General features: G+C 39.7%; 1 protein-coding gene across 3 annotated transcripts; it reads right to left on the bottom strand.

Annotated features, from left to right (window-relative positions):
- Positions 1–1,384: 1,384 nt before the first annotated feature.
- LOC137668558 (tropomodulin-2) lies at positions 1,385–24,226 on the bottom strand. Of its 3 annotated transcripts, none has more exons than XM_068410169.1 (9): positions 24,101–24,226; positions 22,213–22,369; positions 10,528–10,650; positions 8,628–8,714; positions 5,168–5,298; positions 4,477–4,584; positions 4,066–4,209; positions 3,594–3,738; positions 1,385–1,457 (listed from the first exon to the last, which is right to left on the bottom strand). In XM_068410169.1, exons 1-9 carry the CDS (start codon positions 24,224–24,226, stop codon positions 1,423–1,425), a joined length of 1,056 nt encoding a protein of 351 aa, XP_068266270.1. In that variant the 3' UTR covers positions 1,385–1,422. The 3 variants fall into 3 exon arrangements, with proteins under 3 accessions (XP_068266270.1, XP_068266269.1, XP_068266271.1); XM_068410168.1 differs by having other exon boundaries at positions 5,168–5,322; positions 8,649–8,714; XM_068410170.1 differs by lacking the exon at positions 4,477–4,584.
- Positions 24,227–25,019: the final 793 nt, after the last annotated feature.

The raw sequence follows: 25,019 nt of genomic DNA, 5'->3' as shown, positions 1-25,019 counted from the left end.
CCAAACCTGAGTCTCCCTTGGCTCTTACAGCATGGGTACGTGTAACCAAAATGAACCTCTGGCCGTTAGTCAGAGACAACCATGGCAGTGATAAAACAGTGGTAGAGAATAGTTTTTGACTGTAAAATACACAAAATGAAACATCAGACTGAATTCTTACTAAAAATTTGATGCTGTTGAGCATTGGGGTTAGCTGCTGCTTCACAAGTGTTTTCTACTGGGTTAAGATTATGTCCATCATCTGAGTTAAGGCTGTGATTTAGCAAAGCATTGGTGCATATGCTTAAATCTGCCCTTATTCAGCTAAGCACTGATGTGAATATCTAAGTGCTTTGTGATACACAGACAAACTCTAACTGGAGCCTATAAATAAGTTATGTAGCTGTCACAACTACCCTTTTAATGTTTTTTCCTGGTAGCACAGCTGTTCTCCTGGATTATCGATTTAATTAATCTTCATCTAAAAGGTCCTGAGAACAGTTCTATAATACTAACAACTGTACATAAATACCAGAACTAAAAAAAGTCAAACACATGGCTCAAAGCAAAACAAATATTGCTCAGAATACTTGTTTAGATTAAGATTAATAGCTGTAAACTGTGCATTCTAGTAGCAAATAAAAACCTGTTGGCCTAGAAAAAAAAAACACATAATATTCAAAGTCTATAGGATTGGCAGCACTAATATTACTTTACAACATGGAGTAAGGATAACAAATACCAGTGTAACATTGCAAAATGACTCACCTAACCTAAGCTTATGTAAACAAGTAGGCTTTGACAATGTTTATACATCTAGGCGTGATCCTGCACTTGAACTTGAACAGGTGGAGACCCAAGAAGCTAGAAGAGTGCTGTTCCAATGTGGTTCCAGCTGCCCAGGTCCTGCTGTAGGAGAGAGGCTCAAGGGTGTGATCCTGCAAACCTGTATTGGCATTACTAGTTCTACTCCTCGGAGCATCCTATTGCAGGAGTCAGTTCGGCAGGACTATACACATATAAGTAAGGATTATTCACAGACATAAGGCATTGCAGAACTTGGCCCTAAAATTTCTATTTTCAGCAGAGAATCCCTTACCCATACACAAGAACATATTGTAACATACGAAAAAGTGTCTAAGGGTCAGAGTCACTATGTTATGCTCGGTAACACAGTTAAGATTCTGCGGATTGGCTTCAGATATTGCAAAACATTTTTTTCATCGAAATAAAACCAACTATGAATCTTTCTCATAAAAATTAAATTAACCATGAAAGTTAAAAATGAACAGGCTCTGCTTTCAAGGCTGAATGGAGAGATTGACAGAAATAAGCAACTCCCATTGTAATGGTTTTCCAGTGCCTTCCCTTCTGACCAGTGAACAGTCTGAGATCGCAGTTGTTGGTGGCCTCCAGTCTTGCCTTGCATCCTCTATGGCATGGCTACTGCCGCTCTCCTTCCACCCGCTTTTTACGAACTAGACCAATAAAACAAGAAAAGAGCAGTTGTTATTGCTTTCCTGAGAGCCTGAGGACTCTTCTCACTGACACACTCCCTTCCCAGTAACACGAATAGGATAGAAGGAGCTTCTAAGAAATGTTCAGCAGGATTATGTCCATAAATGCCGTCATTAACAGATCTTAATGCTAAACAAAAGAATTGTATCTAAACTGCACTTTTCTATATCACAGACTGTAGAATTTCACCAAGTGTTCATATCAATACATTTTCTATAAAAATCAGATTCTGAGCTAAAGGTATTAGATGATGAAGAAATTGCCATTTCCCGTGCTTCCTCCCAATGGCTCCATTTAGATTTTTTTGTTACAGTTTTGTCATTCTTTTAAAAGCCACTGTGTTCCAGCTAAATTGATACTGGTCTGCTCTAGTCTGCATGGCACTGCTCTGGATTATTTAAGCATTAGGCATCAAAAATTAATAACTTTTGTAATTGCACAAGTGTATACTATAGGTAAGCAATAATGATATCCTTTTAGAAAATAATTTGAAGTACTCTTAAGTACTGATATCAGTGAGTATTGGCAACATGGAAAACATCATATGGGACCTTAAATTATCTGTTTAAACTTAATCAGAGCATCTGTTGATGCTCTGATTGCATCAACCATCTGATAGTAAGTTAATTAACTCTGGAATCTCACTAAAAAACAAGTAGGTTGAAGTTGACATTTAGCAAAGCAGAGAGTGATGAGCTTTGTGTTATGGGCGTGATTATTTTGACAAGCAGCCTTGTGTGAATTTTTACAGCACTTAGGAGATGTTACAGCAGGTCTAGTTGGGAAGCATTTGCTGCTCCATACCCTAATAAAAATGTATTGAGTCTTCTCTGACTTGGCCAGATAAGATTAGTGAGGTTCTCCTGTTCGTGTGATATAAAATTTGGTGTTACATCAAACTGTCATGTCCTGTTTCTGATATTGAGCTGCTGAAGTACAGAACAAAAGCAGTAAAACTGGATGAATGAATGCTTTTCACTACAGAAAGTCAATAACAACAATATATTACTACACACATCCCATTACTTTACTAGCCGGAGGTTTATTTCATAGTGCTTTCTTGGTAAACAGACGGCATTATTCCAAAGCCTACAGTGTAACATCAGTCATTTGTGTCTACTTTCAGTGTTTTGTTGCTTCATTTATTTTATTTTATTGAATTCTTTTAGGTATTCTGTCCTACTAAATCTTGAACAAAACCATACAATACAAAAGCAGGAAAATGAAGATTAAGTACAGGACATATGTCTAATGGCAAATGGTTAAATACTGGGGAAAAAGAGTCCTTTTCTTGGTGGGATGTTTCAAATACCATTCTGGGACACTAATAGTTTCAGGACCAATAGTATATCATTGGAATGCTTAGGTACTGCTAAAAATTAAAACTGAAAAAAAAAAAAAAAAGTATGCGTGAAAGAAATAGGTTCTAGCTCAACTTTTATCTTAGTTCTCACAGAGAGAAACCCAAGCTGAAGCCAGTGCAGGCATCATGGTTTGACATCCCACTTTGAAGCAGAATTGATTAAAAACACAGTTAATAATTTTTTTCCTTCTTACTGTAAACTACTCCTGCCTAGTCATCTCCTCCTTATTCTGTGTATTGAGCACACAGGGCAGAGCATGTCACACTCGGGTAAAACTTGCAAAGCTTTATTGTCGTTGCCTGTACTTGGTCACGCAGGCAGGAAAGTCTTTTTTTGTTCTCTTGGTTGAGCAGGCTTGGTCTGTCATGGACAGGGCAAAGAAGTGAGGATTTCTGTGTTCACTGAACAAACAGGATGGGTTTGGCTCTCTACTTACTGGCCAGAACAGCTGACAGGGCAGCTGAAAATCTGGCATACTTCATGGAAAAGGCTGAAGTAACTCCCCTTCCCACAAGGAGTGGGAGAAGAAGAATAGTGGCTCCTGATCATAGTAAGATCTTTGCTGTTGTCTGCTCTAGAGCCTGTGGAGCCATGCATCACCCCTCCCATATAGCAGATTGAATGTGGTAGAGTTAAAATTCAATCTTATGTACAGACAGGAAGAGTTGTGTCTAGGAAGGTCAGGGCTTGGCTCGCATAAACAAATGATGAGCAGATATAGTAGCATCTTACCCAGATCGTTGTTTTTAGTGATAGCTGCTGCTACCCTGGTTCTTGGACCTTGCTTTGTGAACTGGTATCCAAACTTGAGAATCTTGGAGTTCTCTTCCAGCATCTTGGCAATCTCCATCTCTACAGCTGTCCCCAGCTGCTGCCTCTGTTGGTGATGTGGTGAAATGTCCCCAAAAGAAAAGAAAATGTTTTTTTCATATGAGAGAGAAATAAGTGGCTATATTTCAGTACTGTGCTGCAAACTACAAAGAGAATCCCGTCCCTGGAGATTTTGCTCTGGGTTTTATATTTGGCTTTGACCAGTTTTATTTAAAAGTTTTCCACTGTTTGGTTGCATGGATATGGGACATGAGCTGCAGAACGACCGAGCCACAGAGGCTGCCTTGACTTTGCCAGAGTCCTCTAGGAGAACCCTCTGGGAATTCATATAGAAGGAAAACAAAAGTGGACTCACTCAATGCTCTCCCTTTACCTGGTTGTCAATTTTAATCTCTGTCAGGGATTCATTCTCTTTCAGTGCATCAATCAGTGCCAAAATACCCGTCCCAGTGATGAAGTTGGATTCTACATTTAGACTCTTCAGTGTTTTGTTCACTTTCAACATATCTGCAAATGCCTGAGGGGTCAAAAAGAGGGAATACAAGATAATGTCTTGAGAGTTTCAGGGAATAACAGAGAATCTGCAAAACATAGCTTAGTACCTACAAAGAAATAAAACATAAATAGGCTTGGAGAACATGGAAGTAGATCAGAAGAGATTACACTTCTACTTTGCATAGTCACAGAGGAATTCTGCAAGGGAAAATGAAGAATGTACCCTAAAGCAGACATAGACCTGCTTAAAAATTGTTGTGGCTTTTTTCCAAGCAGTGTTTAAACTTACAATAGCTACAGGGTCGTTGCTTCGAGTAGCTGCAAGGCTGAATGTCTTCACATGCGTGTTGCTTTCCAAAGCTTTTGCAAATTCTTTCAGTGTTGGAATAGGAATATTCTACATTAAGAAGATAAATCCAGTAATTAGGAAAGCCAGTCACATTGCTAGACACTGATTTTAATTATTATCAATCTGTTTAATAGCCACAGTCTATGCAATTTAAACATCCCCAATCCTTTTAAGAGTATCTCAAAGTGGCCTTCAGAGACCCGTGGAGGCCTGCACTAGGATGCGATGTCAGCACTGCTTTTAATTGGGTCAGGCCAACGCGAGCACGTGACCAATCTCCTTTCTTATTTTGCTGGTGGTTGTTCAGTCTTGGTGTGCCAGCTCCTCCTCCATTTGCATGTGTGGGCTAATTGAATTTGGCCGGTGATGATTATATAGTGCCCATGAGATCTTGCTTTACAATTTGCTAAAGGCAGCCAGAGGGAGTCACCCCTTGGGCTTTTAATTGGCATCTAATACAATATCAGGCATTGATGATCTCGGAGCCTCTACAATAGTTCCCTCCACACCCCTCTCCTGTGTTCTGCTTTTCCTGAACAGTGGAGACAAAATTTGAAGATAAAAGGCAAGAGCTTTAGAAATACTTGAATAAACTCTCCTATAATGACATAAATGAAACAACCACATCTACCTTTATGTTGTTGAGATTAATTTCTATGAGACTAGGATCATTTGCTTTTATCCTTTGTAAACTTGCTTCCACGTTGGTCGGATTAGGTGGTTCCTCAAAGATGGGCTTCACCTTTTCACCTTTCACCACATCTGCAACACAAGTTCTCATGAAACGTTGATGTGAGGAACATGCATCATCAGTAACAGTCTGGCTTTTCAATTCCCGTTTAGGTTTGTACTGTAGCGTTCAAGAAAGGGTTTATATGAACCACAAAACTTGGAAACAGGAGAATTAGTCCTGTTATCCCTGCCATGCCCTTTGTACCTTCTGTGCACCCAGAAACATGTCACTGGAGGTTGTAGTCACAGCAGCTGGGCAGTATCCTCATGGGCAAATTCCTTCTTTCTGTACAGAAGTCCCAATACAATTAATTTGAGCCACAGCAGTTTTAAAGACTATTGTATAGGATGCAATATACTGCAAGGGCTGCTTTGTTCTTCGTCTACCACCTGTAAAGGAAGATGTGCTCAAAACTTGCCCATTACATTAGTGAGAAAATGTCACTGCACCTACGTATAGACTGTGCTAACATAAAGACAGGAACATGATCAGGAGGCCCCTCAGTTTCCTTCTCTGGGCTGATGCTATCTGCCTTGCTATAAATGCAATTAGCTCTTGTAATATTGCAACATCTGCACTTTCTAAATAATAAAGCTATCAAACCATGAAAAGCAAGTCTGTCTGCCAGCGCCAGGATTTATGAAGTCTTTGAGTATTCATGCTCCAAAGAGATACAGTTTTTAATGTTGGCAGCTATAAGCTATAAATATTCTTAGAGATGCATAAAAATCATCGCTTAGAACACAATTAGTACTTCTAATTCCCACGCAGATAGTTGTGGAGATTAATTTATAAGCCCTGACCACCCAAGCCACTAGAGGGGAGAAAGGAATACGTTACTGACCACAAGTATGTGTAAACCCTTTTGTTTTATATTGCAGTCAGTGAGTTATTTTGAAGACTTGTGCTCAAGTCTCGATGTACTACGCATTTCTGTTCAGTGCAATGGGTAAAGTTTATGCCGTATCAGAGGCCAAAAGAAAAATATTCTTTAGAATTTATACTCTTAGTAGAGATGAAGTCATACACAAACCTTGAGCTGGTTTTTACTCTGCTCCCTTTTACCCTGAACTTTTTTTTTTTTTTTTACTAATTCCCTGAGAGACCTCACATGTGCCTGAATAACGCTTGAAACGGCTGGGGCCCCAAGAACAAGGGATGTTGTAAATACCTTAAACACTCGACTAACCTGTTTATATAAATAAATAAAGGGGAGCCTTTTAAATTTAGATGGCTGTATCTCACTTCAGACAACTGGGCCTTGGGAAAACAGAGGCACAGAAACCGAAAGATAAGGGAGTTGCAACAGCTGCCTCGAAGGACGTGGCCTACATGGCCTACGTGATCCTCGGACTGAGTTTGCGCAGAAGCAGGGGTCAGTCAGCGAACACAGTGAGGAAGACTACTGGCCTTCATCTGAAGACCCCTGACGACCACTAGGGAAAACGACTGCGCATGTGGAGCAGACATTTGCATATCTCATGGTTATGTAAATGAGTTCTTGGAAATCCTATGACTATGTGTAACTTTATGGTATATATTCTCTGAAAATTTGCCAAACTGGTAGAGCTCCCCAGTGCTGCCCAGTGCTGCAATAAAGAATGCCTGCTTAATAACACTCTAGTGTTATTGAGTTTTCTTTCGGACTCTTTACCCAGCTGCACCTGGCTTCCCACTTCGGTGAGGAAAGTTACAAAGCAAGGGGGTTTGGAGATTTCCAATTTTTGTATCACACTCCATCCTTCCTAGGGAGTAGAAAATTAAAAACTACTGGTAAAATGCATATAGAGAATTCACCCTATCTTGGATGCAAGGATGGAAAGTGAACAAAAAACAGCAAAGCAATTTTTGCACTTGTGGCAGCACCCTGCCAAACTGGGAGCTAGGGAGAGACTTACACCCTGTCCTCAGGTTAGACATCACTGTATACTAGGTCTAGAGTTAGCAGTATTTTTCACTTTCTACTTCTTGTTGCTTCCAATGAGTTTCATCTTGTTTCTTTAATAATGGTGCTGTTTTCTCACATTGATGGGCAACTTTTGAGATGTCTCCTTCTTTTACTGAAGCATTTCACTTGGCTAAGGAAACGTACTGCTCTTGGACCAAAGAAGAAAGTGATGTGGCAGTGATTTTCTGGGTCTTAAGTCTGTGATTGGAGCATATTTTAGCTGACTCACATAGCTGACATTTTGACTCAGTACAACAAAAATAATCTAAAATCTATGTGGATTAGCAATGGATGTAGTTGCCTGTTATGAAAGAGATGGCAGCTTGCACAGGGCTGCGCTGGAGAGGTTTGCAGAGCAGCCTTAATCCTGAGAAAAATGAAGTGACACAGTATCCTGTCTACTTTCCCACCTCCCCTTTAGTAAAGAAGGATGGAAACGAAAGTCCTTGGTAAAGATAGCTGCTGTTCTCATGGCCTTACAAGAAGAAAACATTTTTTGAGTACTGCTTCCCTAGAAAACAACATTCCACAATTTTGTCTTAAAAAGCAAAGTTTAGCCCACTTGATATCCCAGAGCTTGGAGGTGATGAGTTCTGGATAGAGGCTTGGCAGCTCTCAAGAAAAACATGGAATTCAGACGTACCCATTTCTCCCCCCATCCAGCCTCCTGTTGGTTGCTGAGCTAAGGCCTGATTCACCAAAGGTCTGTTTTAGTGCAAACATTTTTGGATTTGTTTTTAGTAGCTACAGCTGTTTCTGCTGGGGGACTTCCTGAATGATTAAGCTTCCCTGGTACCTAAGGAACCATATAACAGGCAGTGTTTAAACACGCTGCCACAGGACTAAAGTGGAGGTGGTAGATCAGAGAGAGTAGCCGGGGCAGGAGCACATCCATGCAGTCTGCCTCCCTGTGAATGCAGCTTGGTCTGACTCTGGTCAGAGATGTGACTCTGCCAGGGATTCTGCCACATTTGAGCCCCGTGGTTACAAGTCATTCTTCAGTTGCGTAAATGTAGGTACTCAGAGCGAGATGGCCTGTCCTGTGCTGTGGCCATCTCTCAGCTACAGCTCACTGTTTTCTGTCCGCTGCCTGAACTAAAGTGGAATGAAAAAATATCTGTCTTGGCTTCTGAAATACTCCCATCCTTTCAAGCACCTCTGCAGAGCCAGATATTGCTCTCTAGGAAAGCAAAGCTCCTTCAGAATAATTTATTTGCATAGTACTGTTGTCATTATAGATAATTAATTTTAAGATTGTATTTACTTTAAAGAGCTCCCCCTCATGATTAATTAGATCAATCAAGGTAAGGCCCAGTCACATTACACTAAATTAGACCAATACACACACCCTGTAGGTGTATGAGTCCCTAAAGATGACATATAGCCCACAAGAGAAATCTGCTTGCTTACTTCTCACAGTTGCTTTTCCATCCTTACTGCGGGCTCCTCCTTCATCAAATTTTGGGTTGTTGACCATGTTGTGCACTCCAAGAACAGCTAAAATTTGTAAATACCAGCAACAAGATACAATATTAATGGCAGGAACAAAGGCTGCAGAAAAGTATCTGCTACAAATTCTAGTTTAGTTCCTCAAACAAAACTCCCTTTATAAAATGTTAACTCTCTGGGTCATGCTTGCTTGTAGGGAGAGTCTGTAGTAAGAAAAAAGAGTATATTCCAGAACTTTAAAATAAATAGTGAGGATATACACTATTACGAGAGAAATGACAAAACTCTGTAAAAAAGCTGCAAAGTTATCTTTTGTGCAAATGAACTTCCATAGTGTCAGAGAATAAATTGCGCTGTGTTTGCTGATACTTTTCCCATAAATGATCTACTTGTATTTTATTCTATAGGATCATGCATGAAATAAGTTATTAACTTAATGTAGTTTTTTACTTTTATCATCAGGTTTTGTTACAGAAAATATTCTTTGTTCTGTAAGAAAATGACTCTTTAGTCGCTGTTACAGACTATTTTCAGAATTCTTGGCAGTAGGTGTGCTACTTGCTGTTTTTCATTAGACTTCAATACCTACAAATTCCCTCATGAATGGCTGGACACTGACCAGAGCTGAGCAAAACTTGGAACTTCATTCCATGAACTTCCTGAGAAGTGCCAGCTGCATTATAATCTTGTGATTCCAGTGATACACCACATTCACTCAGAGCCAAGACTAATGCATCCAGAAATGTGTGGTGTAGCCAAGAAGAAGATAATCTGTACATCCTTCAATAGGACAATATAGTGGTTATGAGAGTTTTGAGTTTAATGTTGATTCAGATTAATCTAATATGCTGAAATATTTCATTTAGATTTTCCTAATGAAAAACAAAAAACTGTCAATAGAGTTGAAATTCACCCACCAAAATTTTTGTATAGAGTAGAGGCCGAAACAGATAGACCATGGACCTCAAAGAGCCCAGGGAAGGATAGGATCCACTCTGAACTGGGTGGAAAAGGCAGGAGATGTCAATGGTTCCATAAGGAGGTCTCACCACTAGGTTGAGCAGGGTCTTAGGATGGCCCATTGACATTGATCTTACCAGCCCTAGCTGGTTTGCTTTTTCCAAAACTATTGGAAGAATTTAGATAATGATCTTTTACTAGCATAAATATATGACATACCCATGATAGAAACTGCTTGAAATTCACAGGTAGCTCAAGAGCTACAGATTGTCCTTTGTTTTACTGTAGGTTCAAATGTTATCTATGCAAGTAAGTACATTTCAAAATTATTTCCTTTGTGCACACTCTAGAACATGAGGTTATACTCTGAATTAAAGGAAAATAATTAAAAGAGGTGAAGATAGCCAGGTCTAGTCAGCTGGCAGCGAATTTTCTGATTCAAGGGGTTAGATTCCAAATTTTCTCATGGATGCAGGATCTTCATCCATTGCATCATCTAACAAGTTCATCATGCCATTTGGGATGTCAGAGTTGAGAGGAGGTAGCAATAGTATGCTACAAACAATACAGATGCAGTAAGATCAATGGTCTCCACTACAATGGAAACACCCCAGCCTGAAGTCTACCATCTACGCTTCCTTTCCCCAGATCATGTCATCTGGTTCATCTTCTCCCCTTGCCTGCCACATCAATTGTAAGTAGATGAGAGAAGTCTAAAATGCAGCAGCTATCAAGTCATGCTTGAAGTCCTCTTGGGCAATGCGTGGCCCACAGGTTGGCCACCTGTCTGTATTGTGTCACAGCAGGTACTTGAGAGATGATCATGAGACACTCCTGGTGGCAGGTCCAGGCAGAGAAGAACTGAATGTGTAGGGGGAATCATATGTATATATTATCTAACCTGCAAGGTCGTAGAGCTCAGTAGCTGAAGCACTCGCCAGGGCTTCTTCTAGCTCTGGATCCAGGGTCACTTTCTCTTCTGTACGGGTTTCTATAGGCTTCTCCTTAGGTATAAATATTTTTCCTAAGAGAAGAAAAAAAGCCAGTGAGTAATGAATTATTAGAACAACTCCTCTGCCTCCTGGCAGTGGGGGAATAGGTCTGTGACAGTGGAACTGCTTGGAAATATTATCAAGTGCATCTTTTCCTCATTCTTACTTGAAGCTATCCTCCACACCAGGATATTAGTAAGAGTCTAAAAATAAAAGGTGCACATTTCTGCTCTGTATTGGTGATTGTTCATGTGGAAGCAAATTTCCTAAAATAAATCCCCAGGAGCAGTCATAGCTGGGATTTTTCTGAAGTTCCTGTGGTCTTAAATAGGCAGAATCACATCTACACAAAAAGCTTGCAGAAATGTCATTCTTATAGTTCAATGAGGCACCAGAAGCAGTTAAAACCATCCTACTGCAAGAACCTTTCAGTTTACCAAATTCCATACAGGAGCCTGAACGCTCAGCAAACCTGTTCTCTTCCAGTAATTCAGTTTGATTTCCAGCCTTTCCACCACTATTTCCCTCTGTGTCTCTTCATGATCATTCACATAAATAGCCTTTTCTTGATCATCCGTGCAGGCCTGAAAAGTCTGAACTGAACCACGTGTTCCCCAAGAAAGACTCCTGACCTGTTTGTCTCTCCTTGTATACTGCTGTTACATTGGGGTTAGCAGGTCTGTGTTTCCATGCAATATTCCCCCAAGGCTGAGATCATTAGCCCTTCTGCTGAAATGATAAAACTGTAGGATAAATCCAGAAACAACACAAAGTCTGATTATTCCTTTAGCCTGTTGTTATAGTTAACCTCTGTAGTGTGATGATGTAACTGCAAATGCTTGGAGTGAGGCCCTTTAAATCAGAGCTAGGGCTGCACTTCAGTCACCAGTGCTGCTGGGGCTTTTCTCCCACTCAGCGCTTTCCTGTGCCAAACCCATACAGTCAGTAAGACATTAGATGATGCCACATGCAACGCATGGTGTCATTGCTCTGGTAATTCTGTGAATTCCCATGTTCTACTGTCCACTGCAGAGTGGTTCCCCTCACCTTGTCCCTAACAACTATTTCTCAAACAGGCTTTAGTTAATCCCCTTGTAATGAAGCTGTGATGACCTTTGGATGCAGGTGGCTTTGGCCCACTGTCAACTTCAAATAGTCTTTTTGTGCAGCTTTGTACACTCTAGATGTAATGCTTGAAGCATATCCTGTGGCTTTCTGAAATGTCTCTAAAATAGTTTCATTTTAACTGTATTAGTGGTATTATTTTGTTAACATTAATAAATGCAGTTTTGATATTTAGTGTTGAATTACAGATGCTTTGCCTCTAGTTTTTCAACACCGACATCCATCTGTGGCTTAATTTTTCCCCATTATGGTCCAAAGTATCATTTTCATGTAGATAATACCCAATTTTCTTCATACAATATCTTTCATACAAGTTCGTCTACAGCAATTTCTATACTGTCAGCTTCCATGACTGAGGTCACCGAATAAGCTCAGGAAAAAACTTTAATGGAATTTTCTGAAACTCTGGCAAGGTTTAGTGATGCAGGATTTGAATTATTTACCCTAGAGATATTTCTACCAAGGCTAAATAATTTCTGAGTACAAAACTGGACAGAAGGTTATGTAGAAAGACAAAGACGTATCATATTATGATTCATTTTTCATGTGATATTTTAAGTAAGTCATTTTTTAAGAAGAGGCTTCTAGAAGACAAAAGCCTTTGTGGTCCAAAGGTAAGAATCATTTTCACTTGCATCACGCACTGGGTGATATGAATCAGAGACAGCCATCCCAGCAACATCAAACAAAAGTCAAGTGGAAATCTGGGGTGAGAAATGATCTGTGAAGATAGATTAGTCATGCTCTCCAGATTTCATAACAGCACAGGTGCTAAGATTTCAGACTCTCTCTGTACGACCACCTAATTGGAAGTGTTGCATGGCAGCTTCCAGGCACCACTGACCAGGACTTAACTTGATGCCAGCTTGACTGGTAAGGATAACACATAAGGAAAAAAAATTCATGACTATGTTGGAAGCTAGAAGACAAAAATTAATCAGAATATCTGAGTAAACAATCAATAGCGAGGAGTACTACCCATAAAATATTTTCCTTTCAGATCACTGGTGGTTCTACGTGAATTTCAAGTAATGAGTAGGTTATTTGAGATCTTGAGGGAATCCTACTTATCTTTATCCTGACGGATAATACTATCCCCTAACAGCTATACTCCACAGAGCCATAGTTTGCATGAAACACCTCACAATAAGTGATTCCTCACAGACCCAAACCCCAGCCAGACTGTTAACAAATAGCGATGGAAGTCTATATTTTCACACGTAATATTGTAAGGTGACACAGGACCTCAAGTCTTGTGTAAACTGGACATGGTATGTAGTACAGCTGGTCCTTCGCTATGGACTTTGGATGTGGGTAGGCCAAGTATCTCGTGTAGCAAGAAATCCAGGGGTAATGGAAACCAGTACAGGCTCCTGCTTTTTCTGTGCAGTTCACGTATACAGGAATACAATTTTTAAGCATTTGTTTCAGACATATGTAATTCTTGGATGGCAGCCCAAATCGTTTTAAATGTGTATATGACTCCCAATGATAGTTTCATTTAAAGCATTCTTGGCAAATGTCTTAGAAAAAAATTCTATTACTGGTTATATGAAATATTTAGAGGGGCAAGGTCATGTCAAAAATGGTAATATATATCTTTAATATATGTGGGCCTTGCTGGTGTCCAGTGGCGTTTTAAAAATATTCTTTTTTTCTGCTATCTAGATAAGAACATTCTTTTGCATTATCTCACTGTGAAGAGATGCTGAATCATAGCAGATAGAGGTTAGAAGAGCTTATGCATTTAGCACGTTTTTAGGAATTCATTACTTGTCCACCAACAGCAAAACTGTGTGTCTCTGTTTATAGACGGCTGTCAACCAGTTTTCCTTCAGTATTTTAAAGACAGAGTTTAAAGATTCAGGAGGTCCCGCCTAGTCCCACATCCATACACTGTAAATTCATTATACAGTGCCATCATGGAATTCACTGACAAAATAAAATATGGATTGTGGCTTGCTTGTTTCAATGGTACAGCTTAAATTTAAAATTTATTATTTGGAAGAATAGTGACGTTTTATTATTTTAAAGTGAGATTTATGTAGAAAGGCTGTTGCTCTTGGTGCTCTTTATATTCACACTGTATTTTAGAAGGTGCTTTATTATAACGTTCCATGTGGTAGTTGGCTGCGTCACATTTTGCCTTCAGAATATGCTAATATTCTGTGCTACGTCTTAATAGCTTATCCTTCTACCAATGAAAAACACAGTGACAAAAGTTATGTTTATACATATCACACTTAAGCTACATCAGTATTAACAACACTAAGATAACCACATATATGTACAAAAATAATATATTCTTCTGTTTAACTGCAAAACAAAATTCAATTCCAATAAAATTAGTAAGAATTAAAATATAATTTTATTTTTACACATGCATAGAAACCCAAAATGTCTGGAATCCAAAGTGCTTTTTTCAACGTGAAATTTTAAGCATCAATCAATGCAATTCTCCCCTTCTTTCTCTCAAACTGGGATAAGAGTCTGGGGTGACCTGGATGACAACTGAGCCGGCTTATTATAACCCAGGGGACTTTCTGACTGTGAGTGCAGTGTGTAGAGATTTGTCCCGGCTCAGGCTTCCAGCAGACCTATTCCTTTTCACACACTGCAAAACTTCTATTCAAATTGAAATATGATACGGTTCATGTTTTACTCAAAAGAGGCTCAGGGAAAAAAAATCCATTGAAAACCAGAGAGAAGAAGGATTCAGTAAAAAGGACTACAGAGAGACACAGAAATGCAGAGTGAGATAAAAGGAAAACAAATTCTATGAAAAAAAAAGAAATACACTGGGTACAGTCATAAAACCATAGATGTAATTTTGCCACTTGGTTTCAGCAAGCTCTGATTTCCTGCATTAAGCAAATTCTCCCATTCAAGCAATGTCAAAGTAAAGCATGGAAATGACACATATCCCTACCACCATCTCCTCGGACAGTAATAAATCAGATGCACATCATATGCACATCTATTAGAAAATGCATTAATGGAGCAGGGAACTACTTCAAGTGTATTTTCCTGAAGTAAGTTTATTTGTTTATTGTTATATAAGGGGAAAAAAAAGGATCTGAATAGCATAGTTGGTAGGATTTTGCTAGTGTGTCCAACCTAAAAAATATTTTGAGGGTTTCATCTTTGTTTATAGTTTTACAGCATTTGAAACATCATTTCTGGTATGTCTTCTCTCTGCCTTACTTATGTCATTAGACTTTTGTGAATAAATATAAATTGCCTCCACTTTTATTCAGTACAAATAATTAGTATTTATTCACACCTTGTACAAGCCAAAACTCAAAAAAGCACAGAGCAATGGGAAATAAGCCCATTTAGACTAGCTTTAAAAATGTCCTTTTATTTAAAATCAGTTTTATTAAGGATAGTTACTTCATTTTATAATACAAATGCATTTTCTGCCATGACAATAATGTACTTTCTTTTCCTATAAACTATAGTTCAGATTATTGTACTTTCAAGAAAATATCTGGTTACACTTACTACTTCTTACTTTTCAATGAATCACTGACTACAGTGAGTGCCTGTTTATTCTCAATTACAGAATGCTACACAGACCTTAGAAGTGAAATTCAATAATCTTGGAAATCTGCCTTGCATAAATCACAGGCACCTGATTCACTTTTTCCATTTTGCACTATTCATTTCTTTTGAAGCTTCCTTAAACTCCTCTCTGGAGTTCTATGAAAATGGAGCTAAATTAGTTCTTACCAGGAATCAATATATATTATGAAGAAGAAAACAGGCCAAGTGTGAAGCTGAAAGCTAGTAGTAATTAAAACGCGCATCATAATTGCTGCTGTACTGTTACTCTTGCATTAGCGTCTGCATATTCTGTGCCTTAAAAAATATTATAATAGATTTAGGAAGGCTGCAAAGTTAAGCTTTCCAAAGTTATTAAATCTGTTGTGCATATACACAAAAAGCAAAGTTAAATTGCAGCAGCATCTTTGACTTTGATCAGCGTGCTATGATTCTACCACGTTAGTGATACCCTTTACAGAATTCTTCTGAAAAGGGTAGTTTCTCAAATAAAAATAAATAAAAGCCAACCTATAATCTTTAAAACAGAAGGAAACCCAGAATTTCATCAGACCCTCACACGGTTTACCGCAACAGTTAGGATCACTGTAGTCCTACTGCAGTCCTCTGGATTAACCTGCTTCACCAACAGTAGCAGAGAGCTCTTATGTCTGATGTGGAATGGCAGCAGAGGAGGAAAACAGTCAAGCTGTGCCACTGGGCTTCAGGTTTTTGGGGACATCAAAGAACCTTGAAACTTAGGCAAAGCTAGGTGCCACACTAGTTATGTTCCTCTCTGGCCTCTTTTCTCCCATCACGCATATCCTTCTCCTCTGTTGCTGTCCTCATTGCCCCCCATGCCTTCCCCATCCCCTGGTCCTGCTCATCTTTGAATCCTGACCCTTCCCACCACCTCTTTTCCCTCTGCCCTCTCTTCCTTACCACTGCTTTCTTCCGTACCTCCTTTCCCCAGAGCTGCCACATCTAGTCCTTCATCCTGAACATAGAGCTCCTCGAAAACCAATCCCTCTGCCTCTCTGCACCAGCCTCTCTGCAGCTGTTTGCTCTTTCTCCTGTACAGTGCCCTCCCAGAGTGAGGGGGGCACTGTCAGAGCAGGAGAGAGTCTCCCTGCCCTTCGTTCTCGTGTGACAGTGGCCTCCCAGATGAGCGTTGCAAAGAGCATCCCGCACAGCCCACGCACCCTCTGGCTGGCCGTGCCAGGTCTCTCCGGGCGCTGCTGTGCTGTCCCGTGTGCCGCCTGCACATGCAGGCAGAAGCTCTGAGGACATGACTAATGCTCACTGCAGAGGGAATATTTGGAGAACACTATAACAAACTGGACGTACAAGAAAGTACAATATTTTGAAGATGCCAAATTCCAGTGTATTTCCCTGGGGATTGCAAAGGGCATACATTTCAAGACCCCTCTTCAAAGCATGGAGGCACTGCAGCTCATAAAAAAAACAGCTGGAAAAATTTACTTTAGATGGCTAAAACAATGTGTTTTCTCCTAATCTTGTTCTTGGAAACAGCTGAGTCCTTTTTGCTGACACTTTCCAAAAATTCAGCCCGAGGCAGACTCTCAGCATGGGAAATTTCAGTGTGAACTGTGTGAGTTTGGCAAAGTCATGAGCAACTAAAACAGGGTCTTAGAAAAGCAAGCAGTGAAAGGCACTGGCTAGAGGCATTACTGTCAGCAACTGCAGCACTTCCAGTGCTTACAGAGACAAACATTGGTTCTAAACTTAAGCCTTGAAGAACAGGAAGAAGGTGGCAAAAATTTAAACAAACCATTTCAGCGTTGGGGGTGAAAAACTGCCTTTGTCAGTCCAAGAAAGATACCGTGTCTCTAAACTAAACCCTAATGTTTTTATATAGAGTCTGTTAGAGAAACTGGAATTGGAACTCATTAGCATCTACTCTAATACTTTGACCTTCTGAAAATGACTGTCATTATTACTAGTGCTGCATATTGATACTCTGCTTGGCACTTCACAACATGCAAGATAGCTGGTCTCTGCCAGAGCAACTGAAAACAGGGGTTTGGCCAAAAGTTCTCTGGTTTAATCACCCTTATTTTCTTCCTTTTCCTTTTTATCAGTTCGCTAAAAATGTTAGCATTTAATCCCATACAAGCGTGTTCCCCTTCCCTTTCCAGCCACAAATAACAATAGCCCAATCCACTAGAGTTTTTCCATGACTTTGATGAGAACTGGATTGGATCCAAAATGAAATGGTTTGGCAAGGAGTGGAGGACCTTGTAGAAAACATGGATAGTGGTGAAGGGCTGAAACAGCAATCCTTATAACAATTAAAAATGGCATGGCCAACTTTTCATATCTAATGATATTTCACAACAACAGAACTTTTTTCAATTATGTTTCATTAGTATCGTGTCGTTAAAAGAACCACTGCAACAAAGCAGAAACAGAAATGTTGTTAATGGTTTATGCTTGTATTACAGTAGTACTCAGATCTTAACTGAGCTCAGATGTACATACCACGTTCAGTAAAAGAAAACATGCAGCATTGACATTGCTCTTTAATATTTTGTGCCTGCGCTGCCCCTTACTTTTTCCACCTTTTCTTTTTATTCCTGGACTTTCCATGAACTTGTAAATGATAGAGAAAAGGCTTCACTGTAATCTCAGTGTGATAACCAGCTATTCCAGCTATATGTGTTAAATGCCGTGGGTCAGTCTAAGGAACTTCCGTAGTTCATCAGGTTCTATGTAAGGATTTCTAGAATATCTATCCTAAGCAGGAACTAATCCAAAAACACATAAGATAAACACTTATAAACTGCCAATCACTATAACTACAATTATCAGCCCTAACTCCCTATACCTCCATTGCTCATTAATGAGGACCCCTCTGTTTGTGGGAATGGCTGATGAACAGCTGTGTTGCGCAACAGTTCGTGAAAGCCACCAGACTGTTTGCACACCACAATGGGAGCAAACACTCACCATGGGGACATTCAAACGAAGCACCTACCCCTTACTTGTGTTAGGGAGGATGTGGGGCAAAGCGGTCTGAAAAAATTGCTTGGAGGGCAGTTTGGGTGCATGGCTGTCAGGCTGTGACCGGTCTGGCCCCAGTTCAGCACAACACTAGGGTTTTCATTGAAATTTGAGAGCTATCCCATACAGGCTTAAAACCTTTTTTTTTTGTACAGCAATTAATGTAGTATGTTAACATGCAGAAATATGGCAGAGGGCCAAAACCCTAATTCATGCCATACGTTTGGTTGTTTTTGCCAAACTTTTCCAACCTCTCAAAACCACGATTACAATCAAAAACACAGCAATTCCTTGCACTACCAGCCCCCTGCCTTGAATTCATATTTAACACTTCCTGTGTCTTAACCACTCTGAATATCCCCATCCGCTCTGGAATTTGTTTTGGCTTGTTTTCTAGCACAATCAAAACCTGATGGTTGTATTCAGCATCTAGAGACCAACATAAGCAACTGAATTTTGTTCTTCAGCAGCTGTTTGGTATTGCTTTTTGGTCAAGAACTCTCCAATAAATCATTAACACAAAAAAAAAAGAGCGGCAGAGACACTAGATAAACAGTAATGATGTATCACAGACTGTTCTGGAAGGAGGATATTTTAAATGCCACCTTCTTTTCAGCTCATCACTGAATTTTCAAGTCAGTATCAGCTTTGCATGATAAACAGAGGAACTGACAGAAATGTCACTTAACATTCGATAGAAGCATCCCACTTTCTAAATTTGAAAAAATAAATGCTTTCCTAGTGGCAGAAAAATACCAAAGTATAAAACAGTGACAAAAGTTTAAACAATATTTGACATATTCTAATCCTACTGACACACAAATATTCTCAGGTGGTAAATACTGCCAAATGGTACACTGGCATCAACACCTCCCATTTCTAATTATACACAACTGGATGCATTTTGGAGCTGCCCCAGAACTTAATTTTTAACTAGAGGAATTAACATAAAATTAATTGGGGACTATTTACAGTGTGGCTACATTATAGCAGTGCTATAATGTAAAGAAATCATTTAACAGGCATCTATATAATATAATTATATAAATATTTACCAATCTGTAAATACACCTTAGAGACCGTCAACATGCAGAAGGTGAAGAATAAGCTTTTCCTCAAGAGATATTCTTCTTTAGTTTATTTTGAGAACATATTTTAGAAATGTAAATTATTTATCCTGAACTAATTACTAAGCTTTGGAAGAATACTAATTATTCTTTAATTAAAGTGACTTTAACTCTAGCATGTAGTGTCATACCTTGGAAATGTCTTTGCAGGATTGCTTTATTTCCTTGCACAGAAAACACCTTAGTATAAGTGAAAATCAAGTCCTTAATATTTTAATACAGTCATTCTGTTACTGTCTCTTCAGTCAAGTTTGTCAAAATAAGTAATGACGCAGTTACAAGCACAGACTCTAAGATCCAGAGCCAGCCACGCATGGCCTTTACGTGACACTCATCACGTTTCACCAGATTCACCCAATTGGCAGAATTATCATACAATTCCTAGGAAGACTTCAGTACATTTGGCAGATGGAGATCTCAGTCATATGTTTTATAAGGTTCAGATTCTGCATGAAGTCTTTGCAGTGCGGAGAAAGGGGGAAGGAGAACAAGAAAAGGAGATGGAGAAGCCCAGTGTTTGAAGTCTGGTCGTCTTTCTGTAGGACACCTCCTGCCAAGTCGAGGCCAGAAGAGAGACACAAGTACCGATAGGGTATTAAGCTCAAAATAAACCGATTCTTTCGCAAAGCCAGTTCCCTTAAAGCAGCACAAAAATGACACTGTGCTGTTCATCCAGTTCTCAGTTGTCAAGGTAGTAGACCTCATCAGGTATACAGATCTCATTAAGTCAGCTGTTTCTAATATTAAAGAAGAAACAAAGGGTATTTTCATGGCATTTGGCCTTTGACTTCAAAGAAAATTTAGCAGAATTCTTTGTGTTTAGATTATAATTGTAAAATGACTGCAGAAATCACAGAACGTGGTTGTTTTCATTTGACTTAATCTGCTAAAGCCGATACTGAAGGTTTTGTCAGGAACTGGTGTTGTACAAGGAACAGGAGAAATTAAGGGAATAATTCTCTTAGTCTAAAATGCTGTCATAACCTCGTAATTGTGATAAATCTTAAAATTGTAATTTTGAAGTAAATGACCACAGTGAATCAAAAACCAAAATAAGAATAGCTTTAAATGCCAGCATGGCTGAATTCACTCTGTACTGAGGGAAAAGTGACATGTGTGGTTATTTGTGTTTGTAAAGCAGTGGTATTTCCACACCAGAGATACCAGGAATTAATAAGCAGCACTAATAAGCACTTTAAGGGCATCTGGAAGCAAACATATGAATAATACTGCTTTAGCCTCATCAAAAGAAAACTGAAATAGAATAAACAGGCCAGTGCAGTCTGCCCTGACAGTACAATAATGCTGTCAGGGACGACACAGGGATTAGTTTTGTACAGATCAAGTGCTGGTCCTATGGGTATATGCCATTCCACGCACTGCTGTTTTTTTGTGTACTTATGTTTCAGGCATGTTTGGAGATCTCAGGCATGACTACTGTGAAGTTTTAGCCCTAAGTCAGTAAATATCAGTAAGGTCTGAAGGTGTTGGTATAAATACGCAGAGACCTGCAAGTGGTAACTCGTACTGCTAACACAGCGTGTGGAGGACACTGGAAAAGGGAAACAATTGGTAATAAATCCATAATACAATAAACTGTTTTGTTTTCTGTACAGTATGTGCTTGATCACTGCTGCTACTGGCAGGCTCACTGCATTTTAGTGGGGTCAGCATCAACCCTGTGAATAGCAGTAAGTGTGAGTTATGATGGAGGAAAAAGTAGGATAAAGAATGTGCTGTGTGATAAAATAACGCATCAATCAGATTGAGCTGAAAGCTGTCTGCTTTGTCTAAAACCATTGTTTCAAAGAATGAGAACACAATGTAATGACCGTAACAACTCTTGGCTTGCAAATAACATTTTATATGTTTGATAATGATACATAAAGCAAAAAATGTTGCACTTGACTTTCTTGAAATATCTGCTTTCCCTTAAGCTGGTCCCATTGAAATAATGGCCAGTTCATCAGATGGTCAAAAATGGACCCAGACATAACCAGTTCTTTCTCAAATGAAGGGGTGGCCTGAGGTAGGCATTTTTATCCACTGAATATAAAGGAGGTAATAGTGCTAAAGGAACATTGCTCGCTTAAAAATATGACTGTTCTTGCCCTAAGATTATCCTACCAATGTTTGAATGATTAGAATTAGTTTTTCCTGTGTTTCCCTTTTTTTTTTCCTGTAGCTGTAGGACAAGGGGAAGCAGAGAAACTGTCTGCATGAATAGCATTGCCAGATGTGCTAGTAAACAAGTGGAAAAATACTTATTTTTTGTAAGTGTATTCCCTAAGCTATTACTTACAGCAATTGTAGGCAATAGTTACTTAGAAAGGCATTTATACGCTTCCTCCTACAAACTTCTCCCACTACAGTACCCTTGCATGGGCCTAATGCTTAACATGGGAATAGTCCTGGTGAGGTTAGCAAGGCCACCTTTGTCCATCCCTGACTGCAAATAGAGGCATTTGCTGATCTGGGAGATGCTGATTGAGCCCTTTCCTGGACTGGCGTTCATGTGTTCCCATACCCACCCACGGGCCTGATTAAACCTGCCATTATATCTCCAGAGTAGGAAGGCAGACCACTACGCGGCAGACAAAACCACCGCTTCATCTCCTGCTACAACAGCTCTAGATCTGACTTCTGAGCTTCACCCTGCACAGTAACAGCCTCCACCACTTTCGTCCCAGTGTATTCCACAAAAAGGCCAGGCAGCGGCGGATGCCTGTGCCCAGGCAGTCCATTACTCAACACCAACACGCAGACGGACGGTACCTTTCTTTTCCCCTGTAAATGGTACAAAGTCTTCTCTGTCTTTGTGCTCCAGCGCTTGCTTCTCCAAGTACGAGAGCAGGCGTTCTCTGTCGAAAGGGCCTGTGGCAGGTTTAGTGGTCTGGTCCTTTTGTCGAAATCCTGCTGGAAGCAAGGCGTTCTGTGAAAGAGAGGGAGGCATGTAAAGGAGATGAGGCAATTTCATATAATGTTTCAAATTTCATTTCAATTGTGATGTTTTTTAAATGAAACCATTCTTTGTATGTCACTTCAAATAACGCTCTCTGTTGACAGCGATAAAACACATTACCTAAATGGAACCATTAAAAGCAGTATATCTTCCAGCCTTCTTGTTTGTACCACCTCTTAATATTTTTATTAACCATATTTACAATCACAGCACCAAAGAACTGAGCAAGATCAGAGCTCTTTTTTCACACATATTATAACCACAGAGTTTGCAGTCCAGGTATATAGATGAGGATAAGCCTTCTCTACATTTTCTTCTCTTCATTTACTCTTTTTCCTCCTCATTTTTCTCTCTTTTCTTTTTTTCAAAAATTCCTTTCATTCTAATGCAGATGTCTTTTGGACTTTAGAAATGAATGGCACGCACAGAAAGTAATTGGTGAATTATGTGGACTTCAGCTATTTAGAGTATGCAGGAAGCAAGCAGATGAAGCCCCACTTTAAGCATGTAGCTATGTGACCATGTGATTGCATCTGCATCCCATAATACAGGAAGATGCATAAGGCTCCCACCTTTCTGCCCAGGATATCCCAGAGAGGAATACAGGTACATATGCAGTAAAGCCAACATGTTGAAGATGCCCCAGAGTGCTGCAGCAGCACTTCATTGTTGGCCAGAACATGCACAGTAAGTCTGATCCATGGCAAATATCCAGTGAATCCTGAGCACATCCAATGATCTCCAGTCACTAGACATTTTATCTGTGCATGCACAAATGTGCCCAGAGTGCTACAAATTTACTGCATGTATGTGGCTTGACTACAAATGCACCACAGGTTTTTTTTGTTCTGAATGTTCTGTGTCTCCATTTGAGATGCCAGATACTTGAGCATACCAGGAAATGCACCGTAGAAGTGGCAGTATGGAGGGAGAGAACAGTAAAGCCCGCCCTTAATTTTCAGGTAAATTTGTGATATAAAACTAGATGTTATAAATCTGTTGTGTTTTTTTCAAATTTATTTTGTCTCCAGGGTGAACAGGTTTTATCTACCAGTTTACCTGCCAGTTTTCAAACTCCTACATCAGTTTAGAAGGTTTTGGGGTAGGTACAGTCAGAATTCCCATCCAGCACGCTTCTGACTGTCACCTCGTTATTGTGGGATCAAGTGGTTCCCAGGGCAGAGATCTTTAAATTCTTTGTGGGAGTATCTTCAAATATCCAAATTATCCTTGCTCTCTAGAAAATGACAGTTGTGTAGCTGAATCTTATTTTTCTTAATCGTGCCTAAATATATTCTCTTCAGCTAAAAATATCTGTGCTGAATGACATAGTCAACAGGTTTCAGAAGTTCAAAAGACTGATCTTCACAAACACACATTATGTTTGTTTATTGCTGCGTTCAGAAATAGCAGCCATAAAATCTTTTCATCATGCTGCAGTGTACAAACATGATTAAAGATTTAGATTGCAGACAAGCTCATCTCTAAATAGACAAGGGACAGAGAAAGGGTATAGTGACTTGTACAAAAGCAAGTAGCACATCACAGCAGGAATAAAACCAAAATGTCCCTAGCTGAGCTGCTCATCCTTTAGGGTTCCCTGCCTCTACTGTAACAGAATACAAACAGAAAATGCTGCAGTGTGTGGCATTTGGAATAGGCAGCTTTTGAACTGTGATCCCCCTGGCTCCCATTACTGACCTCAGGATCAAGGTCATCGAGAACATGCTCTAGCTGTTTCAGTTCATCCTCTGAGAGTTTGCTGAGTATTTCATCTTCATTGATATTCTTATATTTCTCCAACTCTTTCCGGAAGGGCAGAGACATGGCTCCTGCTGCACTGCTCAACTGATACTGCTCTTCAAGATTTCAACCATCCAGGAGTACCGAGCTTCTTGCAGCTTCACTCGCTGTTAACAATAAAGTATTATGAGTACCTCCATTTAGCTGATACAGTCCTAAAGAGCCTGCATGCCGAGAGTCACATTTACACTTTATTAATGAAAACAAAGCAGCAAGATGTCCTGGCTCAGCGGAGGGGGTGAGGGAAGCGCTGGGGCTGCCTGTGCAGCAGTAGCCAAGGAATAGCAAGGAAGGGTACTGTACGTTCGGGAACCTCATGGGTGCAGCGGCAAAGAGAAGCTTTGAGATGTAGATAAAAAAAAACATTGGGAACTTATCCTTTTCCATAGAGATAAATCTGTTCTATTTAATTTGCTTAGAAACAGCAGCATCTGCTTGTTCTTTTGGCCAAAGGCAGAGGAAAGTGGTAGAGTCACAGAAAACAGTCCAACACCAACAAACAAGAAACAAAATGTTATGCCTTGAGGTATTCTATCTTATCCCAGCTTTGCTGATGGCTGAAAGCTTACCCACATCGTCTTGGCTGCCTTTTTGGTACATTCTGGTTACCTAAGCAGCTTTAAAGTATGCTGGGTTTTTTTGGCTACAAACAATAGCACTTACCATCAAAACAATTCTTGCAGTGAGGATATGCTACTTATAGCTTAAAAGATCATCTGTAAATTAGGCTGTTGCCTGGGGCACCTGCAGGCGTTCAAAACACCGTCATGAGAAAAATATGGACTTAGTATTTCACAAACTCTTTAAGTTTTAAATC

This window comes from Nyctibius grandis, chromosome 11 (assembly GCF_013368605.1).
Source record: "Nyctibius grandis isolate bNycGra1 chromosome 11, bNycGra1.pri, whole genome shotgun sequence".
Taxonomy (NCBI): Eukaryota; Metazoa; Chordata; class Aves; order Nyctibiiformes; family Nyctibiidae; genus Nyctibius; species Nyctibius grandis.
This window is presented reverse-complemented; position numbering and strand designations above follow the sequence as displayed.

What these genes read in the sequence shown, in the direction of transcription:
- LOC137668558 (XM_068410168.1), bottom strand. Translation starts at nt 24,226, where the DNA reads ATGTCTCTGCCCTTCCGGAAAGAGTTGGAGAAATATAAGAATATCAAT. An exon ending in TCGATGACCTTGATCCTGAG is followed by an intron (nt 22,370 to 24,100) that starts GTCAGTAATGGG and finishes TCTCTTTCACAG; the next exon opens with AACGCCTTGCTTCCAGCAGG. An exon ending in GCAACGACCCTGTAGCTATT is followed by an intron (nt 4,210 to 4,476) that starts GTAAGTTTAAAC and finishes TTGACCCCTCAG; the next exon opens with GCATTTGCAGATATGTTGAA.